Source organism: Rana temporaria, chromosome 11, assembly GCF_905171775.1.
Source record: "Rana temporaria chromosome 11, aRanTem1.1, whole genome shotgun sequence".
Lineage (NCBI taxonomy): Eukaryota > Metazoa > Chordata > Amphibia > Anura > Ranidae > Rana > Rana temporaria.
In genome coordinates this window covers 161,657,258-161,682,035 of record NC_053499.1, presented here as the reverse complement: position 1 = coordinate 161,682,035, position 24,778 = coordinate 161,657,258, and the positions used below count along the sequence as shown (strand labels likewise).

General features: G+C 46.7%; 1 protein-coding gene across 1 annotated transcript in view; it reads right to left on the bottom strand.

Annotated features, from left to right (window-relative positions):
• Positions 1–24,529, bottom strand: part of LOC120917955 (DNA topoisomerase 1-like) — a 58,220-nt gene extending 33,691 nt beyond the window's left edge. The window contains exons 1-3 of the mRNA XM_040329594.1: positions 24,408–24,529; positions 10,668–10,790; positions 6,246–6,433 (exon numbers count right to left, since the gene is read on the bottom strand). Of these exons, the coding sequence (XP_040185528.1) occupies positions 6,246–6,433; positions 10,668–10,790; positions 24,408–24,473 (377 nt within the window). The 5' untranslated portion in view covers positions 24,474–24,529. The remainder of the gene's footprint in view (positions 1–6,245; positions 6,434–10,667; positions 10,791–24,407) is intronic.
• Positions 24,530–24,778: the final 249 nt, after the last annotated feature.

The following is a 24,778-nucleotide window of genomic DNA, read 5'->3' as shown; positions in this document are numbered from 1 at the left end:
TTTCAGGAATTTCACGTCCAGATTAGGGGTGCGCGCTATACGCCGGTGCGCGCAATAGGCCGATAAATACGGTATACAATGTATCTTTTCAGTCAGAGTAGGAAAAAAAAAAACATGGGTGGGCTATATAGGGACTGATCACCATGATAGCCAATCAGATGCTATCACAGCGATCATGTGACCAGGAAATGGGAGTCCCGGGTCCCATTCAACCATAGGAGACTCTGGGCCCTCAGCGATAGCTGGTCTCTATGATGGGCGTGCACCCAGTTTAAAGCCCACCCCCTGGACCCCACATATATTCCTGTCTGCGTCGTTAAGAGATTAATCATGCTTGGGACAAACATAAAAAAAAAACAAAAACACACGCAAACAAAAAACAAACAAAACTAAAACAAAGAGATTGGATGGACCACTTGGCTTTTTTTCTGCCATCACTCAATGAACAGCCTCTTCCCCTTCAGTAAATCAGCCGGCTCGCTGTCATGCGGAGTATAGGGACAGGAAAACACATCACGGGTAGCCTTTGGCTCTGTGTGGGTTCTTTAGGGGTGGAGACCGATTTGCCAACCATTGCGGCTCAAACTGCCAACAATTACTGTGTCATTTAAGTGAATTCCAGAATTCAAAGGACCCCGGCTGCGACCGAGCATTGCAAGGTCTTTCTCCAGACTTTCTAACAGGCACTGGCAGCATTTAAGTGCTCCGCTTCTCCGTTTAGTGGTCGGCTTCTTTACATTTTACATATTTTAATTGCTCTTTTTTTCTCCTGACAAATTGCTGCCAAACCTGAAAAAGTAAAAGTGTAACCTCGCCGTTTAAGAGTGACAATTCTTTGGAAAATAAGAAAAAAATTATAAAAAAAAAAATTACTTTTCAATAGCAAGTTACAAAATTATGTTTTGATGAAGGGAGGAACTACAAAAATAAATGAATAAAAAAAAAATATATATAATGCTATTGGCAAAAAAACCCCACTCTGGTACTTTGACCTTCTCCCTATCCAGAAGAGACAGCAGGGAGTCTAAAGAGAGTGTTTGATAAGGACTCTCAAAGGTCTAGGAAACAAAAAAGATCAGTAAAAAGGACACTGAAATTAACTATAGGGGAACACAAAGGCAATAAAATCACCCAAATTGGATAAACGATAAAAATGAGGAGGAAGCACCGAGTAAATCGATACCCAACATGCCAAACCTTAAATTTGTGGTAATAGGTTTGTGGTAAAATAGGCAATCATTTTAGGGTTACTCCGAAAAGTGACGTTTTAACGCCCAGTGTGCATGAGGCCATACAGCTGATGAAAATGCAAGCATTAACTGAGAGTGTGTCAATTGTTCTTTTGATATACCGTATATAATCGAGTATAAGCAGACCCGAGTATAAGCCGAGGTACCTAATTTTACCCCATAAAACTGGGAAAATATATTGACTCAAGTATAAGCCTAGGGTGAGAATGCAGCAGCTACTGTAAGCGGAAAAGAGGGTCAACAATGCTCTGCACGCCTCCCTGTGCCCATTGCAGCCTCACTGTGCCCAACCACACTGTGCCCATTGCAGCCTTACTGTGCCCAACCACACTGTGCCCATTGCAGCCTCACTGTGCCCAACCACACTGTGTCCAACCTCCCTGCGCCCAACCTCCCTGTGCCCATTGCCACCTCCGTGCCCAACTTACTGTGACCATTGCCACCTCCCTGTGCCCAACTTGAGTGCCCATTGCCGCCTCCCCTGTGCCCAACTTCACTTTGCCCATTGCAGCCTCACCTGTGCCCAACCTCACCTGTGCCCGAGTCAGTTTGCCTGAAATTTTTACAGGCTGAGGGCATCCATTCATTGTTTAAAAGTCACGGTCTCCTACTGGTCCCGTTCCGTGATAGGCGTTTCCCAGCAGCCTATTACGGATTTCTTCTCATCCTCGGACTCGCTTTCCCAGCAGACACTGTGAGTGAGTGAAAAACTTGTATAGTGCAACACATGCGAACTGAATGGCCTCTGGGCGCTGCATCCATTCTCTGGGTAAGGAAACCTCTTGACCTCAGAAAAGATGGGTTTTAATCTTTCTCCTGAAGGCCAAGTGGTCCGACTCCAATCGGATGGTGGTTGGTAGTGTTCAGTGTTCCGCCAATCACGGACGTTCTCTTGTCAGAGGATGAAAAGACATCCACGATTGGCAGAACACTGAACACAGCGTCTGCTGGGAAACCGAGCCCCGAGGATGAGAGGACATCCGTGATTGACTGAACACAGCGTCTGCTGGGAAACCGAGCCCGAGGATGAGAGGACATCCGTGATTGGCGGAACACTGAACACAGCGTCTGCTGGGAAACCGAGCCCGAGGATGAGAGGACATCCGTGATTGGCGGAACACTGAACACAGCGTCTGCTGGGAAACAGAGCCCGAGGATGAGAGGACCTCCGTGATTGGCAGAACACTGAACACAGCGTCTGCTGGGAAACCGAGCCCGAGGATGAGAGGACATCCGTGATTGGCAGAACACTGAACACAGCGTCTGCTGGGAAACCGAGCCCGAGGATGAGAGGACATCCGTGATTGGCGGAACACTGAACACAGCGTCTGCTGGGAAACCGAGCCCGAAGGATGAGAGGACATCCGTGATTGGCGGAACACTGAACACAGCGTCTGCTGGGAAACCGAGCCCGAAGGATGAGAGGACATCCGTGATTGGCGGAACACTGAACACAGCGTCTGCTGGGAAACCGAGCCCGAGGATGAGAGGACATCCGTGATTGGCAGAACACTGAACACAGCGTCTGCTGGGAAACCGAGCCCGAGGATGAGAGGACATCCGTGATTGGCGGAACACTGAACACAGCGTCTGCTGGGAAACCGAGCCCGAGGATGAGAGGACATCCGTGATTGGCAGAACACTGAACACAGCGTCTGCTGGGAAACAGAGCCCGAGGATGAGAGGACATCCGTGATTGGCGGAACACTGAACACAGCATCTGCTGGGAAACCGAGCCCGAGGATGAGAGGACATCCGTGATTGGCGGAACACTGAACACAGCGTCTGCTGGGAAACCGAGCCCGAGGATGAGAGGACATCTGTGATTGGCGGAACACTGAACACAGCGTCTGCTGGGAAACCGAGCCCGAGGATGAGAGGACATCCGTGATTGGCGGAACACTGAACACAGCGTCTGCTGGGAAACCGAGCCCGAGGATGAGAGGACATCTGTGATTGGCGGAACACTGAACACAGCGTCTGCTGGGAAACGCCCATCGCGGAATGGGACCAGGGGGAAGCCGCCACTTTTAAACAATGGACGCTCGCAGCGCTTCAGGTACACCGACTCAAGTATAAGCCGAGGGGGGTATTTTCAGCCTTAAAAAAAGGGCTGAAAAACTCGGCTTATACTCGAGTATATACGGTTCTCTGGTTTCATAAGCACTCTATTGTTTTATAACAGTTTTATAGGGTGAAGCACTGGTTATTCTTGTAAAAGAAAAAAAAAAAAAAGTTAGGACTAGCCTTTGACCTAAAAAAGTACGGGTCTGCATTGACCCCAACCTCGGGTTACAGAGAATTCGGTGGGAGGGAAGATTCTACATCCAATATGAAGTGAAAAAAAAGAAGTGGAAAATTGTCATTTTTCTAAAAGGCCGTTTTCTTAACCACTTCTCTTTAATTTACCGGCCAATTTCCAGAGCTTAACTGTCATTTGAAAATAGCTAAAGAAAGAAAAAAATATATATAAAGAGGAAAAACGTATATTTCCTTCAAATGACTTCAGTCCATTTATTTTCCAAGAGGCCTCAGCCCCCGAGGTCAGATTTCCACTCCGGAATAATCACGAAGGAAAGAACATTCTCGGCAAGGCAAGGATGGCTGGGAGATGCAGACGAATGCAAAGAGCCACTCGGCAACTATGGATATGAAGGGGCTCCAGTGCCAGATTACCAAAGACGACAAAAAACAGAATGGCGCACAAGAGGGTACCGAAATGGTGCGGGGTAAAAAAACGTTGATTGGACAACCCATTGTCCAGCCTCCCGTCCTTGAGCTCTTCCCTGTTTTACATCCCCCCCCCCATCACAGCTCCCAGGGGAAAGATTGGTGGAACCGGTGGCATTGTATTATATACTTTTTACATTACAAATTTCTACCTTTTTTCTGGAAGTCTATCATCTATGGGTGATTATTGTATTGGAATACATCAATCCATTTCATAAGTCTACCACCTATCAGGCTTTTTACTCTAACTGCACATTCCTGTAGTTCTCCCGAAGAAGCAAGATCCTCCCCGCAAAACGCGTTGAGACAAAAAGCACAGTTCCAGCTTATTGGCAGTTATCTTCCTGCTATATCAAGGTACCATGAAGGTTTTTTTTTTATACAAAAAATATATATTTATGCAAATTCACCCATGTACTGATGTTAATGTCTGTATTATGTCCCGGGTTCAGGTCCAGGCCCTGACAATACCACTTTAAGGCCATTTGAACAAGATCAGGTGTGTGGCGAGCAATATTACTACATACAACAGGTAAGGGACAGCCAGCACTGGAAAAGATGCCAGAAGCAAGCTTTTACTTCACAGCACAAAAGATAAGCAAGAACGATGATTTGGGGGTTTCAAAGGCCCCCCCCCCCCATCGAAGCATCTATTACATTTTCACCTTAAGGGGGGCAGGGGTCTTTGCTTCACCGAAACATCAGTCCCATTTATTATACTTTTTTTTATGCTGAGAAGTAAAACCTTGCTTTCAACATTTTCCGGAGTGCAGGCTGTCTGTTATCTATATCTAGGGTGACAACGCTTACTATCTGCACTGCATCTATGGATGGGCAGTATTGTCACCCTAAGACATAGTACTACATAACACCCCCTCTTCTCCATAGCAAAATGGCAGACGTGTACTGTAGTTCACAGTGAACTGATAACACCAACCGTGCAGCACAGTCTACGGCTTTCTGTCCCCTGCAGTACCTCCTCTTCCCCCACTAGATGTCCTCAGTCTTTCTTTGTTAAATGTAGATTGAGGGCATACTGTGAGTGCAGAAGAGGTACTGTGGGTGGACAGGAAGCCGGAGACTATGCTGCACTGTTGGCGTTATCGGATCACTGAACTCCAGTACACGTTTCCCATTTTGCTATGGCGAAGGGGGGGGGGGGTGTTCTGCAGACCAACACACTCTGGCCTCATGTACACTGGGGCACTTGTAAATGCTTTTCACCTGAAAAACACTTGAGCACTAAATGTGTCTAGCGTTTGGGGACGTCACGCATTTTTCCTGCCAAAATGCTCCACTCTTGAACGCACAAGTGATGGATTTTTTTGGATTCGTCCTCAACTCCTGTACGTGCCTATGTGTGCATGGACACAAGCCAACGTGGAGCAGTGTCATCTTAATAGCATTATGGGCCCCTGGGCAAAGTAATTCACTGGGGCCCCTACCAGTCTGCATCAGTACACCCCGCCATCAGGTGTCCCCAGCCATCAGAGTTGTGTCCCCAGCCATCAGAGTTGTGTCCCCAGCCATCAGAGTTGTGTCCCCAGCCATCAGAGTTGTGTCCCCAGCCATCAGAGTTGTGTCCCCAGCCATCAGAGTTGTGTCCCCAGCCATCAGAGTTGTGTCCCCAGCCATCAGAGTTGTGTCCCCAGCCATCAGAGTTGTGTCCCCAGCCATCAGAGTTGTGTCCCCAGCCATCAGAGTTGTGTCCCCCTTGTACTCACAGATCACAAATGCTGTTCCCACCTACAATGAAGGCAGCTCTTTCTTCCTCTCTCAGACACTGAGATCGAGGCGAGTTCTCAGTCTCAGTGCCTGCTCTCTTCCGCCCCCTACAGGAGGAAGGAGATACCCGAATCCTCTCTCAAGCAGAAGCCAGCCGCTGCTCCTTCTGACAGGAGTGACATTGCAGCTACTCCTGTCAAAGAGTGGCCTGGGCAACCAAAAGCCAGTGTATTCACCCAAAACAGCCCCCGCCCCCCACCTTTTCCATGCCCTGATCATGGGCCCCCCCCATGTATCTGACATGGAGGGGTGCTTAGAGGCAGACAAACATGTCAAACCCCTGCAAACAGGCATTTTTAAACTCCAGCATGCATGAGGCCTTATGTCCCAAGTTGACAACACTGCCCATCCATAGATACAGTACGGAGTGTAAGCGTTGTCACCCTATAGGCCATTGGACAGCCAGCAATCTGGAAAAATGTTGAAAGATTTTCTTCTTAGATGATGGAAATACAAGGTGGTTTCAATCGAGGGACCTACTTGCTGCAGTTGATGATGACATCTTCCGGCACAATCCTCTTTTTTAACATGCCCTGCTTGGGGTGGTCACCTCGCCCCCGAAACAAGCCGGGAGGCTCAATCTTAAAGTTGCCAATCTTCTCTCTGTGATGATCCAGGAGGCAGAAACCGTATTCCTCCACCATCTTCTGGTTCTCTTCTTTTAATTTCTATTGCAAAGGACAAAGGGGAGATCAAACAGAGGTTTTAGAATAGTTACCCTACAGCGTCCCTAAAGGAGGAGGACTAGATTTCCCAACAATACAAAACGGCAAACATGCTTTTAAGACAAATTAACAAATTTAACTTTTTTTTGTTTTTGGTGGAGAATGCGGGCATCGATCCCAACAAATTTAACATTCTATTTCCTTTAGGCTTCATGCACATGGATGCATTTGGGAAGCACAGGAGTCTCGAGATTATTTTGTGTAGAGCGCAAAAAAAACAGGCAAAACAGGCAATCAGCCCCGTGTCGGGAAGGCACATAAAGTTCTGCTCGTTATTCAGACCACATAAGGATTCCACTTCTGAAAATAAGACCTCCTACATGGAAGTCATCAGTCAGTTTAGGCTTTGTGGACTCAGGTAACCTTCCATTTCACCGAAAGCTCAACAGAAAAAAAAAAAACTAGAGCTGCAAATTCTAAACATGTAATGAGGAAAAAAAAAATTCATAAAAGGTGAATGCAAAAGACAAAAAACATAATTATGAAATGAGTTCTTAATGATCCATGAAGAATACCAGTCACCTTTTTTTTTTTATTAATATATAAACTGCCCATCTAAACCAAAAAGCAAAGTGTAATACATTGCAGATAGCTTGCCGGTCCTTAGATCAGGGGCGGGCAATTCATCCCTAAGGGGCCACATGAGAAAAACGACTGTTGGAGAGCTGAACTTAAAGGGTCACTAAAGGAAAACATTTTTTTAGCTGAAATGACTGTTTACAGGACATAGAGACATAATAGTTAACTGATTCCTTTTAAAAATGATTAAAAATAGATAAAAAAAACAATCATATAATGTGCCTGCAGTGTAGTTTCGTTTTTGCTGTTGTTTGCTGGTTCTCTGATGTACAGAGAGCCACTAGAGGGCAGTCAGCCAATAGAGAGCAGTGATACTTTGTCTAAAACTCCTCAGCACCAATCCAGTTTCGTTTTACACACAGTAATCACACCTCCTTGATTAGTGACCACCGTGAGAAATCTCCCAGTACTGTGGTTATCAGGAAACAGGCAACCAGGAAGTGTCCAAAACAGAGAGGATTTACAGCAACATGAAAGCAAAAACGAACAATGAGGACATGAAACCAGGACTGCAGTAAGGTAAAGGAAGCTATTTAGCTAAAAAAAAAAATTCCTTTAGTGACCCTTTAATTCTACTCAATTCATTTGGACCAGGGAAGGTCCATAAATATGTAAACATAAAACAAAAAAACAAAAACATTCAGCGCTAGGAAGAATAGGTAGAACTGCTCATGAAACAGATGGGTGGTCGGGGTGGTTGGTAAATTTGGGCGGCTAAAGCGCGGTGGGTCAACATCAGAAATGGGAACATTTCTTAAATGTCATTGGAACAATGTTTGCACAAGCTGTCGTCTAATACAATGGGAAATTAGATACAATTTTTTTATACTGGGCACATGTAAACAACTTGATGGGCAATGTACACATTCTTTGTTTTAGAAGAGTTCTGGTCAAACACTGCTCCCCAGGCTACGTCAATAAAAGTCAACAGTTTGACTTTCACATATATGGCCTATGGCATGAATGATTCTACAGTTCCGCCTAGGCCAATGTTTCTTAACTCCAGTCCTCAAGGCGCCCCAAGAGGACATGTTTTCAGGCTTACCATGATTTTGCACAGGTGATTTGATCAGTTTCACTGTCTTAGTAATTACCACAGCCTTTTCATCTGAGGGAAATGCTGAAAACATGACCTGTTGGGGCACCTTGAGGACTGGAGTTGAGAAACACTGGCCTAGGCTACGGCATGTGCAGGATTCCGGGTTCTCTTGTAGTATATCCTTAATGTAATCCCTAGGGGGAAGTCCCAACCCCCCCATGTTTTATGGAGGTGCCCGGGCACAATATTCTTTGGTTTTATGGACTTCCCTCAATGGCACGGCCTTATTTTGGTCTTATGGCGTTCCCCTGGCAGAATAATCTTTAGTCTTTGGAGTCCCACTATTAGCTTGTGCTGCTGGCGTTTTATTTAGAAAGTTTGGGTAGTCATTCTCACATTGGCTCACATTTTGTTTTTCAAAATAAAAAATGATTTTTAAATATTTGCTATCATTTCTGCACCTAAAAAATCTAAAATTATCTCCCCCGTTCATCTATTTAATCCAGGGATGTGGTGCGAAAATAAAGTTGGTGTATCCGCGATCAAAAAAAACGTTCTCTACATTTTAAATGCCTTTTTTTCTGTGCCATTCTCTTTACGTTGGTGACAGGGTTCCATAAAATGAGTTGTTGTCACACTTTGATCACTGTTGTAGATGCAGATAAATTAAAAATTGTGCAGAAAGTTTTGGTACCAATTCCATCTCTTTTCCACCTCATGGATGGTAGAAGAGATCCTAAAGCCAGAGAGACCAGCACGTTCCCAGTTCTCTGAATGACATTTGTGCCAGCTCGTCCTTCTCTGGAGACCCTTCATGTTTCGCCCTTGCAATCAGCACACTCACGTCTCTGCACATGGTCCACCCCCCCCCACCCTGACCACATTAGGAAATCACTGCGCAGCGCTGTGGATAGGCACGGGGAATTAAGTGGCAGGTGTTGCCGCTTTTTAGATTTTAGCCGGTTTGGCAAGCGCGATGCTCGGAATCCGTGCAGTTTTCCCGTTTTATCTGTTCTGTTTGAGATTCAAGTCATTAATCATACACACCGAAAATTCACAAAATCCAGCTCACAGCGGCTCTCATTTATCTTCGGTAAGAGAAAGTACATCTCCTAAATTTCAGGTTGTATTTTATTTTTTTCAGTTGTGCAAAAGATTTTAAAAATTTTATTTAAAGAGCCCTTCCACCAGAATCCAGGATGGAAAGTCTGCTTTGGGTGGAGTTGGGCCGGGGCTTCCTTCTCTTGTTGGTCATAATCAGGGTCAAGGTGACCATCAGGGAGACCATCAATGGATTTCTACATCTTTGCAATACACACACACACACACCTTTCCCCACAGTTAATGTACAGTGCCTTGTTACACCCAAGGTATACAGAATACCATCTCTGAACGCACAACACATCCAACCTTGAAGCAGAAGACCCCATAGGGTGCCACTCCTGTCAGCCAACAGGAAACTGAGGCTACAATTCACAAAAGGCTCACCAAAATTGGACAATAGAAGATTGGAAAAACGTTGCCTGGTCTGAGGAGTCACGATTTTAGCTGCGACATTCAGGTGGTAGGGTCAGAATTGGGCGTAAACATGAAAGCATGGATCCATCCTGCCTTGTATCAACGGTTCAGGGTGGTGGGGATGTAATGGTGTGGGGGGATATATTTGGGCCCTTTAGTACCAACTGATCATGGTTTAAACGTCACGGCCTAGTGTTGTTGCTGACCATGTCCATCCCTTTATGACTACAGTGTCCCCCATACTTCTGACGGCTCCTTCCAGCAGGATAATGCACCATGTCACAAAGCACCAATCATCTCACCACTGGAAAATGAGGTCACTGTACTCCAATGGCCTCCACACTCACATCTCATTCAATAGAGACCCTTTGGAATATGGAGAAATGGGAGATTGGTATCATGGATGTAAATGCTCTGTGAATAGAGATGTGCAGCAACTGTGTGATCTGTCACTATGGACCAAGATGCAGGTGCCCAGGGTACAGGTGCCCAGGGTGCAGTGCAGATGCCTACACACCGTACTTTATGATCTTCCTGAAAGTGAGAGCAGGATCCACCTAGAGTGTGCAAGAGGTACTAGAGCTGGCTAGGTGCTTCAGCTTAATACAGCAAAAAAAGTATGACACGTGGAAGATGGTTGGCGCTTTTAATGAGGGGGAAAATATGGGGCATTGGAGGGGGGTTGCATGTAGAGGTCAGAGCTGAGAGAGGGATGAAAGTGAGATGTGGAAGAAGGCTGAACGCATGCAGAGCACCCCTGAACTCTACACTGTGTGTAAACTCCCCCCCCCCCCTAACTCTGCACTTGATACCTAAAGGGGCACCAAGTACCAGCAGTGCATTAAGATCCTCCCACTATTCGTAAAATTTGACCACACCCACTATTTGGTGCGGTTTGGAGGGTGTGTGGGAAGTCATGGTCGAGTTCCTGCACCTATTTTCTGAGAAAAAAAGCCTTGGGTAGGTCTATGTATATTTTAACCATGTTTGGTTGCTAGTTTGGAGTTGAACTATATAAAAAAATATATATATATATTTTACCAGCTTTTCCTCTTTGCTGCGGTTTTTCTTTTCCTCAGATTTCTCTTTGAAGTATTTATGCATTTCGGTAAAGTCACACTTGGCCAAGTCTGCGATCATGGTTTTCTCTTCAAGAGTCATCTCCTATAAGAGAGGCCAAAGCATATAAAGCATTATTCAAGCAATCCCTCAAAGGGCACTTCATAGAAGACCTGTACAGATTACTTCATGTCTCAGCTCTCTAGCAATCCCTTGACTATGGTATACCAGAATACACCCTGACCGCTAAGACCCTTTTACAGTTAATACCCCCACATTAACCCTTAATAAATAATGAGACCACCACTTAATGTTGGAGTAAAAACTGGCCGTAGCAGCCTCCTTTATTTTAAATACTCTTTAAATAATAAATAACCAATAACATGACAACAAACACGTAAAATTCCTGAGATAATACCTCTCCTAAATGGTGTTGGACTTTGCAGGACCCACTAACCACTAAACTTATTCACACTTTAACTTTTTAACCTTGTAACTCTTTATTTGGCACTGCGGTGTCCTAACCTCTGGTCATAGGCCTCAAGCCGAAACTGGCTCAAAGACGACCGTTGACCGCAGTGCCCCCAATTCACCAATCTTCCAGCTACATTAGTAGACTGGGAACTAGAAACCCCTTCAGAAACCATCCACCACTGGGTACTGGTGTCCATCTTTGGGGTAATATCTTCTCCTGCAAAGTCCGAAAACACCCGCCACTGCCACGACGATGTAATCCTCACCTGTAAAGAAACAAACACAAAAACAGCACCCAAACACATACCAAATTATCAAGTACCATCAGTCCATATTTTCTACCTCAAAACTAGGGAGGGTGGGTGGGAACTTTGCTCCCCCACGCCTGTCTGCCCGGGAAACTGGCTGGTGAGAGATATGTGTAAACTCCCCTCCCACAGCTCCTGCTCCTCCTTCCCCCCCAGCTACCAGGGTTCTGTTAACCCTGTCATGGCCGGCCCTACGCTGACTTGCAGTTGGGCTCCGTGCCTCACTGGACAGCAGCTGTAAAAACCTGTCTCCCTCCTTTCCATTTACCTTCGTTTATTTATGCCTCCTTCCCCCATAGGTTGTAATTTTTTTCGTTTGGCTATTCTCAAGCCACTGTAGTCAACATAAAAATAAAATCCATTCACGTTGGGCAGACTAAACAAGGACAGGCTGCACATCAGACTTTTGATAGTATAATAGATTTTCAGAGTTTTCACAGCTGCTATCTAGGAATTGTTAGAGAGCTGCGACATGGACAAAGCCACAATAAAAGCTTACAATGTCCTCTGTGCACAGGTACTGGTCAGACAGGGTATCAGGAGGAATGGGCATATGAAACTTTGGGAACCACCCCCCTATAACCTGACCCGCCTGACTATAGATGTTCAGGGTTTTCACAGCTGGTATCCCGCAATTACTAGAGAGCTGTGACATGGGCAAAGGAACAATAAAAAGTTTACAACTTCCTCTATGCAAAGGTACTAGTAGACAGGATATCAAGAGAAATGGGCATATACCAGTTTGGAAAACGCCACCCCCCCCCCCGTATCCTGACCCTTCTGTCACACTTCTAGATGATTGACATTATATAGACGATTGGCTCTAACTGAACATTAGTCCCCTAAACCTAAACCCTTTGCAAAGATATGACCAATGCCTTGAGATTTTATGTGACTGTACCTGAAAGATCAGGTACAGTCAGTACAGGTGTTTTATTCTTCCATTGTTGAGGCCATTTTACAGCAGTCAGCAACATACACATCCCAGTCTAAGTGTAGCACCCTCTAGTGTGCTTAGGTGTACATAGTTGTTAAAGGTAAATTGGCCTCCCTGAGCCAGGCCTGGGTCAGGGATGAGTAACTCGGGGGTGCTAGATGTCTCAGTAAGCAGCATCTCTGGTAACTCCCCCTGCTCCGGAACCTTGGAGAAGCTTCCAGAAATAGAGGGTAGAAAGTCTAGGAGGAGCCACTTGGAGTTTTGAGGAGGGGCCAGCAAATCCCCAGCAAGTGGGCTGGCAGGGGGTGGGCACCTCTTAAATACTCTTGAGTCCTGCCAGCAGGGGCAGTCAGGTGGAAGATGGAGATGCTGGGAAGACTGTTGATGGCCCTTGAGGGTTCCCCCTAGTCTTGGGGGGGGGGGTGACCTCGGGCTTGGGGGTCGTGTGCTGGAGGGACCCTCTACAACACAGAGGAATTCTGTCCTGGATGTATGGGGGCAGGTGTGAGGACAGCAGGAGCAGGTCAGCACGTCCAGGAGAAGTCAGCTGGGTGGGCTGGTGAGTATGCAGTCTGGGAGGACTGTGGGAAGAGTGACAATCTGGGAGGACTGTGGAGAAGTAGCCGTCTAAGTTCTAGAACCCCCCAATAGTTTTAAAAGCCAGGGGGAGGCAACAGACTCCAGGAGCCCAACTAAATCTACCTACTGTACACAGGGGGGTGCTAAAAGTACATACTCACAAGAGAAAATGGCAACACCAACGTTGTACAAAGACCTAGAAACCAAAAGGGTCTTCTAGAAGACGGAACTCGCATGGTCCGAACACGAGTCAAACATCTGACGTGTTTCAAGAAACATGTCCTGTTGTTCAGAGCAAAACAATTTAAAATACGAAAGTCTGGTTTAATGGTCCTTTAAAATAAATGTCTAAACTTTCAAAACAAAAACTTTGAAACGGAGACAATGAATTAAGTATCGGTGCATCTCTGTATCAGGATACTTCGCCCACTAAATTCACAAATTACAATGTAGTGTGAAGCGCTTGGCTCATAAATTTATTCTAATGGATATTGACAGAAGGAATTAGACCAAAAGACCAAGAACAAAAAAATAATAAAACGTCTAAAAAGGGGAGAGCTGGTGGAAAAATCGGACCAATTAAAAATACCATAAACGGAGAGCAGTCTATCCGAGTCAAAGGTCTCGTCCTCTATAAAAGCTTTAAAACGGCACACAGTTCCATTTATTTCAAATTATTCCTCATGGCTAGGAGAAAATTAGATTATAATAATTTGAAGCCAAGGCCTCTTCTTGGGGCCAATTGATTCATAAAAAGTGTAACGGGAGTTAATGTAGCGTTTTGTGCATAAAAAGTTTAAGTTTTGAGATTTTAAAGAGTCCACCTAAAAGTGATCTCTATTAGGTGGAGTCCAGCGGGTCAAGTCAGCCCGTGGCGTTCTATAAATCGTGCTTCTCCAACATCGAGATCTCCCGGCCAAACATTCCAGACCTTGTTCCAGTCCACCTGAAAGTTTTGAAAGTCCTCTCTGATCCTGTTACTTTCATCCAGAGGCGGCTCTAGGCTTTGTGAGGCCTTAGGCAAAACTTGACATGGGGGGCCCCACTCACACCTCATGATGGGGAAAAATAATTTAAAGACAAGAGCCTCTTCCCTACAACCCTGGCCGGTGGTTGTGGGGGTCTGCAGGCAGAGGGCTTATTGGAATCTGGAAGCCCCCTTTAACAAGGTGGCCCCCAGATCCTGCTCTTTAACACCTGAACCCGCCCCCTTGTGACGTCATTCACTGAGGGCATGCTGGGTCATTGATGTCACAAGGGATGGTGTCGCCGATATTCACTGGTTGCTAGGGACTCCGGCAGCCCCGCTCCTGAGTCAGGGCTCTTAACGCTGTCTGTCCCTCAAAACTAGGGTACTGCATTGGGTAAGTTAGGCGGCTGCGAGGCCCCTGTGAGTGTGAGGCCTTAGGCGACCGCCTAATTTGCCTAATTAAAGAGCCGCCTCTGCTTTCATCATCTACAATAAGAAAAAAAATCTAGCTAGGAAAATTAGAGTTTATCAAATGGGCAAAGATGCAAGAAACTTGGCTCCAACATCTACCAAAATCTAAAACAATTTTGGATAATCCCATTCAGAGAAAACCAAGTCCGACTAATGGCTGAACACCCAGAAGATTGGCACCTCATCCCATATAGTAGAGTACGTGAAATTGAGAGACGGGGGTTTTTAAAGGTGCATTGCAAATAGTAATGAGAAACAATTTAAGAAAAAGATAAATAAATTGTAAAAAAAGATCAAAGTTAAAAAAACATACAAATTGGGTAGCATGAACAATTCAAATACTAGATGGTTAGTTAAGGCGGGTATCCGGTTACTTTTGAGGCTTCGCATATTATCCCGACATGTTTCGCATAAATGCTTCCTCAGGGGATATATAAAGGCAAACAAAAAGTTCACGATACTGGCTGGACGACCACCACCCAAGAAATGAGGCGAACACTTGCCCAAGCAGAACAGGGAGGCCTTGGCATGGCCACAGAGGGCACACCCAATGGCCTGGTTAAAAACAATATAAGCAAAGCATGGGGTGGTGGGCGCCTGTAGTAAGAATGGATGATGTAGAATAAAGATCTCACTTCTAAAACGTGTTAGTATAGACAAAAGGTCGCCCTCCGTTTCAAAGGTCCCTCCTCCCACCGGCACCGACGGGGGGGCGGCCACTCCTCCCACCGGCACCGACGGGGGGGCGGCCACTCCTCCCACCGGCACCGACGGGGGGCGGCCACTCCTCCCACCGGCACCGACGGGGGGCGGCCACTCCTCCCACCGGCACCGACGGGGGGCGCCACTCCTCCCACCGGCACCGACGGGGGGCGCCACTCCTCCTCCTTCTGGCCTCCCGTTTAGTGCTAGCTGGTTTAGTCCTAGCTAGACCCTCCCCTACTTCTTCCATGTTTTCTCAGTCAGTGTTATTCAAAGAGACGGGGCTTAGGAACGTCATCGTCTTCTTACAATTCTAAAGACTCCATACCCCTCTCTGTACTGCAGTTAGCTGATGTAAAATTGTGTTGGATTCAACGTGTGCCTTATTTAAGAGTTCAGCTGCCTATGGATGGTGCCAAGTCAGCAGGTGACCGTACTGTCCAGACAGGCTGGACCCAAGTAGGTATGTCGATGCACAAAGAGGCATTTAAAGCAGAACAGGTTGAAGTATGCCGACATCTAGTGATGGTTTTGGGCCACTACAACTTGTTTACTATGGACTTTGGCATCTTCCTCCATCCACACCTCCCGTTTAGCCACTTGGCGCCCCGTATAATTTACTTATATGGTGGCAAGGTGGCACAGCTATTTCGGATCACATACCTAGAACGTGATCTGACACTTCCAGGTCTGGGGAGCGCAATGCTCACCACCGGCAACCCGCTGCCACTGCAATTATACACAGCGCGCCAGCCCCACGAGCCTACAGCGCGCTGCCCCACGAGCCAACAGCGCGCTGCCCCACGAGCCAACAGCGCGCCAGCCCCACGAGCCAACAGCGCGCCTGCCCCACGAGCCAACAGCGCGCCTGCCCCACGAGCCAACAGCGCGCCAGCCCCACGAGCCAACAGCGCGCCAGCCCCACGAGCCAACAGCGCGCCAGCCCCACGAGCCAACAGCGCGCCAGCCCCACGAGCCAACAGCGCGCCAGCCCCACGAGCCAACAGCGCGCCAGCCCCACGAGCCAACAGCGCGCCAGCCCCACGAGCCAACAGCGCGCCAGCCCCACGAGCCAACAGCGCGCCAGCCCCACCAGCCAACAGCGCGCCAGCCCCACGAGCCAACAGCGCGCCAGCCCCACGAGCCAACAGCGCGCCAGCCCCACGAGCCAACAGCGCGCCAGCCCCACGAGCAAACAGCGCGCCAGCCCCACGAGCCAACAGCACTCCCCATAAGATAACCTTACAGGTCAGGAGCTATTGTTCTACTTTCCTGACCCTCCTCTTTCCACCCCACAAAGACTTCTAAAGAAACCTTTTGGATTTGTCTGCACTCCGGTTCCCTTCTAACTCGGAGAAGAAGATTTACTTTGTCAATTACACGGCGCCTGCACAAATCGCTCTTCAGTCGTCCTTCAGCAGTTCTGCCCTTTCTATGGGGTGACAAACATGAGAAATGATTTTGTTTGTACGCATGCTGAGCGGCGAGCAATGATTATTTCAGGATTAGGCAGCGGCGGGCAGCCCTGACGGAAGCTGCAGACATCTGAGCCGCATGGGGGCGAGTGTGCAGAGCAGTCAGCGGGCCGGTAATGAGGCCACCTGAACACCTTCGCTCCGCCGCTAAACTGCCGCCACAAACTTTCCTTTTAATCAGAAGTCCATTTCAAGTCCAGGCAGCAATTCCCGTAAACTGCGTGTCAAAACGGTGTCACGGCGTACAAAATAAAATCGCCAATTTGCCATCAGATTTCAGAACTATTTACTGGAATATTACCGCCATAGAAAGAAAAAAACACGCTTCGGGATTGGAAATATCCCCCAAAAAATTATTGAAGACTTTTTTAATTGAAAGAGAAGACGTCTTTTCTCGCCGGCCAGTTCAGCGGTTGGAATGTCCTCTTTGTGGGCTCCACCAATCAGCTGTTTTGTAAAAGCAGCGCCAAGGAAATCACCAATCAGAACACCAGAAACCATCAGCTGCTGACCAGGGAGCCCAAAGCCCGCCTTTGCCAATACAGTGAGGATGTGAATCAAATAACAGCCCCCCCCCCCCCAAGTCAACCAGTTGGGACCTTCATTCAGGAGCCCCAATGAAGGGGCATAGTTTGTGCCCCTCAATGCATTGGCTATTCATACTTTGCGATGTTAGCGGTGCTCAAAAATGTTGTACACAGATCAGCCCCTGCTCCAGTGTCTCCCCTTGTGATTAGCCACTGGAGAAGAAAACGCTTCCCTATGCCCCTGCAGCAGACTAATGACAGCCTCGGTCTGAGCAAAGTGACAATGTCGCAGTCTGATCACTCGAGAGGAGACTTCAGAAATGCTTCTTCCTGCCTGCAACAGACTGACCTCCTCTGAGTCTAGGCAAGGTTACCAAGTTGCAGTCTGATCACTGGAGAGGAGACTTGGGCTCCGTTTCCACTAGTGCGACTTGTCATGTGACTTTGGACACAAAGTCGCATGACAAGTCACAGCCCATTGGTTTCAATGGCACCCATTTCCATCTACGCCACTTAAAGTTGCTGTGACTATGAAAAGGTTCCTGTACTACTTTGATGCAACTTTGATCCAGAGACTCCAACTGGGCCCACAACTCCAACTGGGCCCACACCTCCACCTCCAACTGGGCCCCCACCTCCAACTGGGCCCCCACCTCCAACTGGGCCCCCACCTCCAACTGGGCCCACAACTCCAACTGGGCCCACACCTCCACCTCCAACTGGGCCCCCACCTCCAACTGGGCCCCCACCTCCAACTGGGCCCCCACCTCCAACTGGGCCCACACCTCCAACGGCCCTTAGGAAATGCTTCTTTCTGCCTGCAGACTAATGACATCCTCTCAATCTAGGCAATGTTGCAGTCTGATCACTGGCGGAGACTTAGGAAATGTTTATTCCTGCCTGCAGCAGACTAATGACATCCTCTCAGTCTAGACCTGTAATCGCAAACTTTGGCACCCCATATGTTTTCGAACTACATTTCCCCTGATGCTCAACTACACTGCAGAAGGCATGAGCATCATGCGAAATGTAGTTCCAAAATATCTGGGGTGCCGAGGTTTGCCATCACAGGTCTAGGCAATGTTACAATGTTGCAGTCTAATCAATGGAGAGGAGACTTGGGAAATGTTTATTTCTGCCTGCAGCCGACTAATGACATCCTCTCAGTCTAGGCCAGTGATGGAGATCTTTGGCACCCCAGATGTTTTGAAGCTACATTTCCCATGATGCTCATGACCTCTGCAGTGTAGTTGAGCATCATGGGAAATGTAGTTCAAAAACATCTGGGGTGCTGAGGTTCGCCATCACTGGTCTATGGGAATGCTACAATGTTGCAGTCTGATCACTGGAGGAGAGGAGAGGAGACACAGGAAATGCTTCTTCCTGCCTGCAGCAGACTAATGACATCCTCTTAGTCTAGGTCAGGGATATGCAATTAGCGGACCTCCAGCTGTTGCAGAACTACAAATCCCATGAGGCATAGCAAGGCTCCTACAGCCACGAGCATGACACCCAGAGGCAGAGGCATGATGGGATTTGTAGTTTGGACATCTGGAGGTCCGCTAATTGCATATCCCTGATCTAGGTAATGCTACAATGTTTCAATCTGATCCCTGGAGGAGAGGAGACTGAGGAAAGGCTTCCTTTTATTCTCTATAGGGCCAAGATTATATTATATATCATTTTGGGGGTTCAAAGTAATTTTTTAGCAAATACTGTAAAAAAAATTAAAAAAAGTGCCAGAAAAGGCGTGGTCTTCAAGCGGCTTCTCTCTAGGTTTCTCCAGCCTGTAGGGTTAAATATTTGCTTCATAGAGGTATAGGTGAACATTTTGGTATGGATGTTTAAAGCCCAAAAGCTGATAAAACAAAATTACATAAAAAAATATATATATAAAAAAAAAGGTTTGCACATAACTTGTAAACTAGATGAAAAGGCAAAAAATGGGATGAATATCGTTCTGAGCTGAAGACCCCCGTGGATCGTCCAAAATGAGGGAATTTATGGTCTTATGTCCGTAATTTTATTATTTTGCTTGTAGGCAACAACAAATCTTCCACCTCAGTACAAAACATTCCAGAGGCTGGAAAGTGAAAAAAATAAAGAATTATGAATTCGTGTTTGACAACCGCTACATGCCACAGGTGAGCGTGTCGGATCCGAGTAGACGAGAACTCAAATCAGAACGCTTAAAGGGCAACTCCACTTGTGGGAATTTTTTTAATAGATATATAATGGCTACACAATTCATATTGTAATTGAATTAAATTAAAAATTCCCTTTTCCTTTGAATCTGAAGGGCCTGGTATGGATTGGGGGGGGGGGGGGGTGCGCTATTTTTTTCAGAATTTTTCATTGCTGCCATTCTTTTGTTTATACACAAGACGCAGAGCCCGGCTTCTCGGCTCACTCCTTAACCAGCTTTTCTTCGCACCCTATTCAAAATTGGTTGATCATTTTTCGAATGGTCCGAATCGCCCCAAAAATGTGGGATTTATTTGAAAAAAAAAAACGTAAAGAAATTGTGAAACAAATCAACGAAACAAAATTCGTAACATGACAAATCTATCCAAAACTAAACTTTTTTTCGTTCTGCACATATCTACTCAGAGCTCCCAGTTTGGAGACAAGAGGTCTCAGCCAAGGGTTAGAGGAGCCCAAGACAGGAGTCAAGAGATAGAAGGTCTCAGCCAAGGGTTAGAGGAGCCCAAGACAGGAGTCAAGAGACAGAAGGTCTCAGCCAAGGGTTAGAGGAGCCCAAGACAGGAGTCAAGAGACAAGAGGTCTCAGCCAAGGGTTAGAGGAGCCCAAGACAGGAGTCAAGAGACAGAAGGTCTCAGCCAAGGGTTAGAGGAGCCCAAGACAGGAGTCAAGAGAGACAGAAGGTCTCAGCCAAGAGTTAGAGGAGCCCAAGACAGGAGTCGAGACAGAAGGTCTCAACCCAGGTTTCAGGAGAGCCCTTAGCCAGAGGCCAGGAGTGGGCCATGCAGCAGGGTGCTGTGACTAAAGGATGAGAGAGCCAAGAGAAATGAGAGAGCCAAGAGAAATGAGAGAGCCAAGAGAAATGAGAGAGCCAAGAGAAATGAGAGAGCCAAGAGAAATGAGAGAGCCAAGAGAAATGAGAGAGCCAAGAGAAATGAGAGAGCCAAGAGAGCCAAGAGAGCCAAGAGAGCCAAGAGAGCCAAGAGAGCCAAGAGAAACAAGAGAAGCCAGGACTCCCAAGAGAAGCCAGGACTCCCAAGAGAGCCAGGACTCCCAAGAGAGCCAGGACTCCCAAGAGAACCAGGACTCCCAAGAGAACCAGGACTCCCAAGAGAACCAGGACTCCCAAGAGAACCAGGACTCCCAAGAGAACCAGGACTCCCAAGAGAACCAGGACTCCCAAGAGAACCAGGACTCCCAAGAGAACCAGGACTCCCAAGAGAACCAGGACTCCCAAGAGAACCAGGACTCCCAAGAGAACCAGGACTCCCAAGAGAACCAGGACTCCCAAGAGAACCAGGACTCCGCTGGGGGCACCTGATGGCAGGCGACGTGGCAAGTGACACACTCTGGGCTCCCACTGATTCTGCATTATGGGGAGTTGAATGATTTCATTTTATATTACAATGTAATAGAAATAATGCGCTTCAATCATCCTGACACCATAACAACCATGGTGCCGGGATGATTGAAGCGCTAACACCAGTTGTTTGAAGTATCTTTATCTGCAGTTTGTTAAACTTTCTGGAATACACATTTCTATTGTGTAGGATCTGGGCCCGCTGTCCCTCTCTCATCTCAGACTCTAACCACACCCCCTTAGAGCCTCACCCCATTAAGCCACGCCCACGATTCACCGAAACCACGTCAATTGTTTCACCACGTCGCGCTTCGCTCACCACATTTTTATTTTTCGCTATGCCTGCAAACGAATGCCACCCCCTTTAATTATAACAAGACTCCGCCTACTACAGGCAAAAAAGTGTCCCTATACATTTTTTTACAATGTTGGCAACTATGTATATGAACAGAGGTGAGGCTTTTCCTTCTGCAGCTGGTAAAATAAGACCACAATATACATGGGCAGCACTAAACTCCGGCAGCAAGATCCAGACAAGGAGTCTCTTGAGGCACAAGTATTCAGCAGTTAACTTTCCCACCAAGATCCACTTCTAACAGAAATCTCAGGCTTGCATGGACTGACCCTTTAAACAGGAAAACTTCTAGAGCCAAAGACAATCTCCTTTCACACATTTATTCCAAGTTGTCTTTTTCCTGCCCGGTATTGATGTCTTCTCAAGCCGATCTTCCTACCAACTTCAAAAGCTCTGCATTATACATGGCCGCCTCTCTCTGCTCCGCTGATGGGGGGGGGGGGGGCTCCTAATTGGCAAGAGTTGCGTCCTTTAAGATGTAAGGCGTGATGTAAAAAATATATGAGTACAGAAGTGGAGAGGCAAGAGAGGAAACGCTGCGCATGCATCTTTCATGAGCGACTTTTAACAAAGCAGATGTCTGGCCAGAGGCGTGCTGCGAGATCCGTGCCCCGGCGCTGACAGAAGCAGCCACTACGCTGCGAAAAGGAAGAGACAGGGAGCCCGGCGCGGGTCAGGAGAGCAAGGCAGAGATCTTCCACAGCTCCGGGAGGGAAGAGGCATCCTTGTCATTTATCAGAGTCACATGAGACACCCCTTATGTTCAGATCAAAGCACACTGCGACCCCTCCCCCCCTCAATCACACATGGGCCAAAAAGAAGGATTTCGCCACGATTCCTAGAAGTTGGTTTTTAAATCTTAGTGAAATGAGGGCTTTAAAGTCCGACTAAACCTTCCCTTTGATTTTTTATTACTGCATTGATGTCAGGTGGCTACAAAGTATTTCCCCCCCTCTGTCGGTCCATTCCACGCGGGTTCCACCTATAGGGAGTGACCCCCTGTTGTGTTGTGTTGAATGGAGTCCTCCGGCGCGGACGTCTGTGCATGATATCCAGGGTTCGGATGTCCCCTTGGAGGACTGTCGGGTACCTCTGTCCAGCATAGAGCAACCACCAACGGTAAATAATAAATCTAAATATCTCCTCATTTTGTATATGTATATTATTATGTCTTTTTCCCTTTTTCCACCCCTTTCTCCCTTATTCTAAGGTTTTTCTATATGAATGTAATGGTGGGTGGTTTTTAAAGGGTTACTCTTAAAGATTCAAATTAAATCTTATGAGATGCCTAATCCCTGTGTGTTCCCTTCCAGTCACAACATTATAATACCTCTGAAGAAGACCAGTAGGGTCGAAACGCGTTAGGAACAGTTTATACTGCAACACATTTTGTTAGCCGTATAAATGCAATGTTGTGTACTGTTTATACATTACATGTAAATCATGTCTTTGTTATGCCGCAACTCATTTTCTATTATGCAACCCACGTTTTGCCCCATCTTTTTGATAATTTTTTTTTATATATGTGAATAAACACAATTTTTTACTCCATTGAAATCACCTGAGCTGCCAAAAAAAACCAACTGGGAAAATTTCTCTATTGTATATATCGGGGTGAGCAGCAATTTTCTCTCCACTTTACGTGATCTGTCCCTTCGCTACAAAGTATTTGATCTTTTTTATTTGCAGAGTATTTGCTCTTATTCCATTTCAATACACTGGAGATCGGGAGCACTGCCCTCTGTGTGAGGTCTGAGTGCGAAAGTCAAAGAGTCCGAAATGAGGTTTTATTCCAAACACGACAAGCGCTATAGCCAAAAAACTTTTTGGGGACCACACATTGCCCCCTTCAACTAGGCTTAAAGCTAAATTCCAGGAATTCAGCTCCTTTGTAAAAGGTGAAGGACACCTCCTGGGCTTATCGCTATTATTTTTTAGCCAACAGGTTAATGGCTCTGCCAAGGCATACACTGACAGACAGGGGAGAGAGCGAACGAGAGAGCGAGAGAACGAGAGAGCGAGAGAACGAGAGAACGAGAGCGAGAGACCGCGCGAGAGCGAGAGACCGCGCGAGAGCGAGAGACCGCGCGAGAGCGAGAGACCGCGCGAGAGAGAGCGAGAGCAAAAAAAAAAAAAGAGAAAGAAAGAGAAAGAGAAAAAAAAACAAAAAAAAAAGGAGACAAAAAAAAGAAAATAAAAAAAAAGAAAGAGAAAAAGACACACAGCGCAGCTATGCCCAGCCCCTCCACTCTGCTGCCTATTCAGAGAAGCCTTTGTATTTTGTGAATGTGTTCACAAAATACAAAGGCTTCTGTGATTGAGCAGGAGGAGCAGACATAGCAGCTTCACGGTCTCCAAAGTTACAGATAACTTGGACCTGAGGCATCAGTGTCAGGCTCCCGGAAATAGCGATAACCGTCTTCCTGGAGAGCAATAAAATAAAATCAGATGTAAATAATAGAGATAAGCCAAGGAGATGTCATGCACCTCCTGGGACTTAAAAAGTGAAGGCACACCAAGTCCAAGGAGGTACATGACCACTCTGGGGCTTATCGATTGTTTATGAATGATTTTTATTGCACTCTCGATCACCATTTACAGGAGCCTGACATGAATGCTTCAGGTCTAAGCATCTTCAACGTTAGAGTCTGTGCAGCTGCTATACCCGCCCTTCCCCTTCTCGCTGCCAAATCACAGAAACCTTTGTATTGTGTAAACTATTCTCCCCCCCCCCCACTGGCACCAATGATGGGGCACTATTCCTCTCCACCAACACCAATGATAGGGCACCATTCCTCCCCACTAATACCAATGATGGGGCACCATTCCTCCCCACTAACACCAATGATGGGGCACCATTCCTCCCCACTAACACCAATGATGGGGCACCATTCCTCCCCACTAACACCAATGATGGGGCACCATTCCTCCCCACTAACACCAATGATGGGGCACCATTACTCCCCACTAACACCAATGATGGGGCACCATTCTTCCTACCAATATTAAAGATGGGGCATTGTTTACCCTCACTGATGCTAGGACATTTTCTACTCCCACTGGCCACACTCCAACCCCCCCAAAAGTCTGAAGAACTGGCCATTTAGAAGAGAGGGAAGGCCCAAACAGTTGTTACAGCCCAACTCCAAGTCATAACGTTTTTGGCTAGTGAAGGGTTAGAACCGGTTTTCAATACTTGGTGTCCACACATCGGTCATCTCATAGGGACACGGACCTCAGTAAAAAGCCAACAAAAGTTATAAACCCCCCCGACTCCATTAGAATAAGTGTTTCACGAAGGCAGTGTTGATTTATGGTTGAACATCCAATTATCATCCCTTTTGGGTACTATCTAGCAATACCTTTCTCCAGTCCAGGAAGAAGTTATGCCGGAACACATCCCTGGTGGTGTATTCATGGTCCAACATGTGTGCAAAAAAGCCAGCCACCTCCTCGGCCTGATGGCCCAGCTTGATTGGATTACCTGTAACGGGTTATTAAAAAATCAAACATATATATCACATGAATGCCAACGTACATTTGTGTAAATCAATAAGTCAAGCAAAATTGACCAAAACTAGAAATTAACCTGAAAATATTACCAATAGAAGAGTTTTAAAAACTTTACCCACCACAACTCCAGACAATCACTTTCCTATTTTTGGGTAGGTTAAGAACCTCCAATTGTTTTTTATTTAAACTGAAGAGGTACAGGACCCAGCATTGCTCCTCA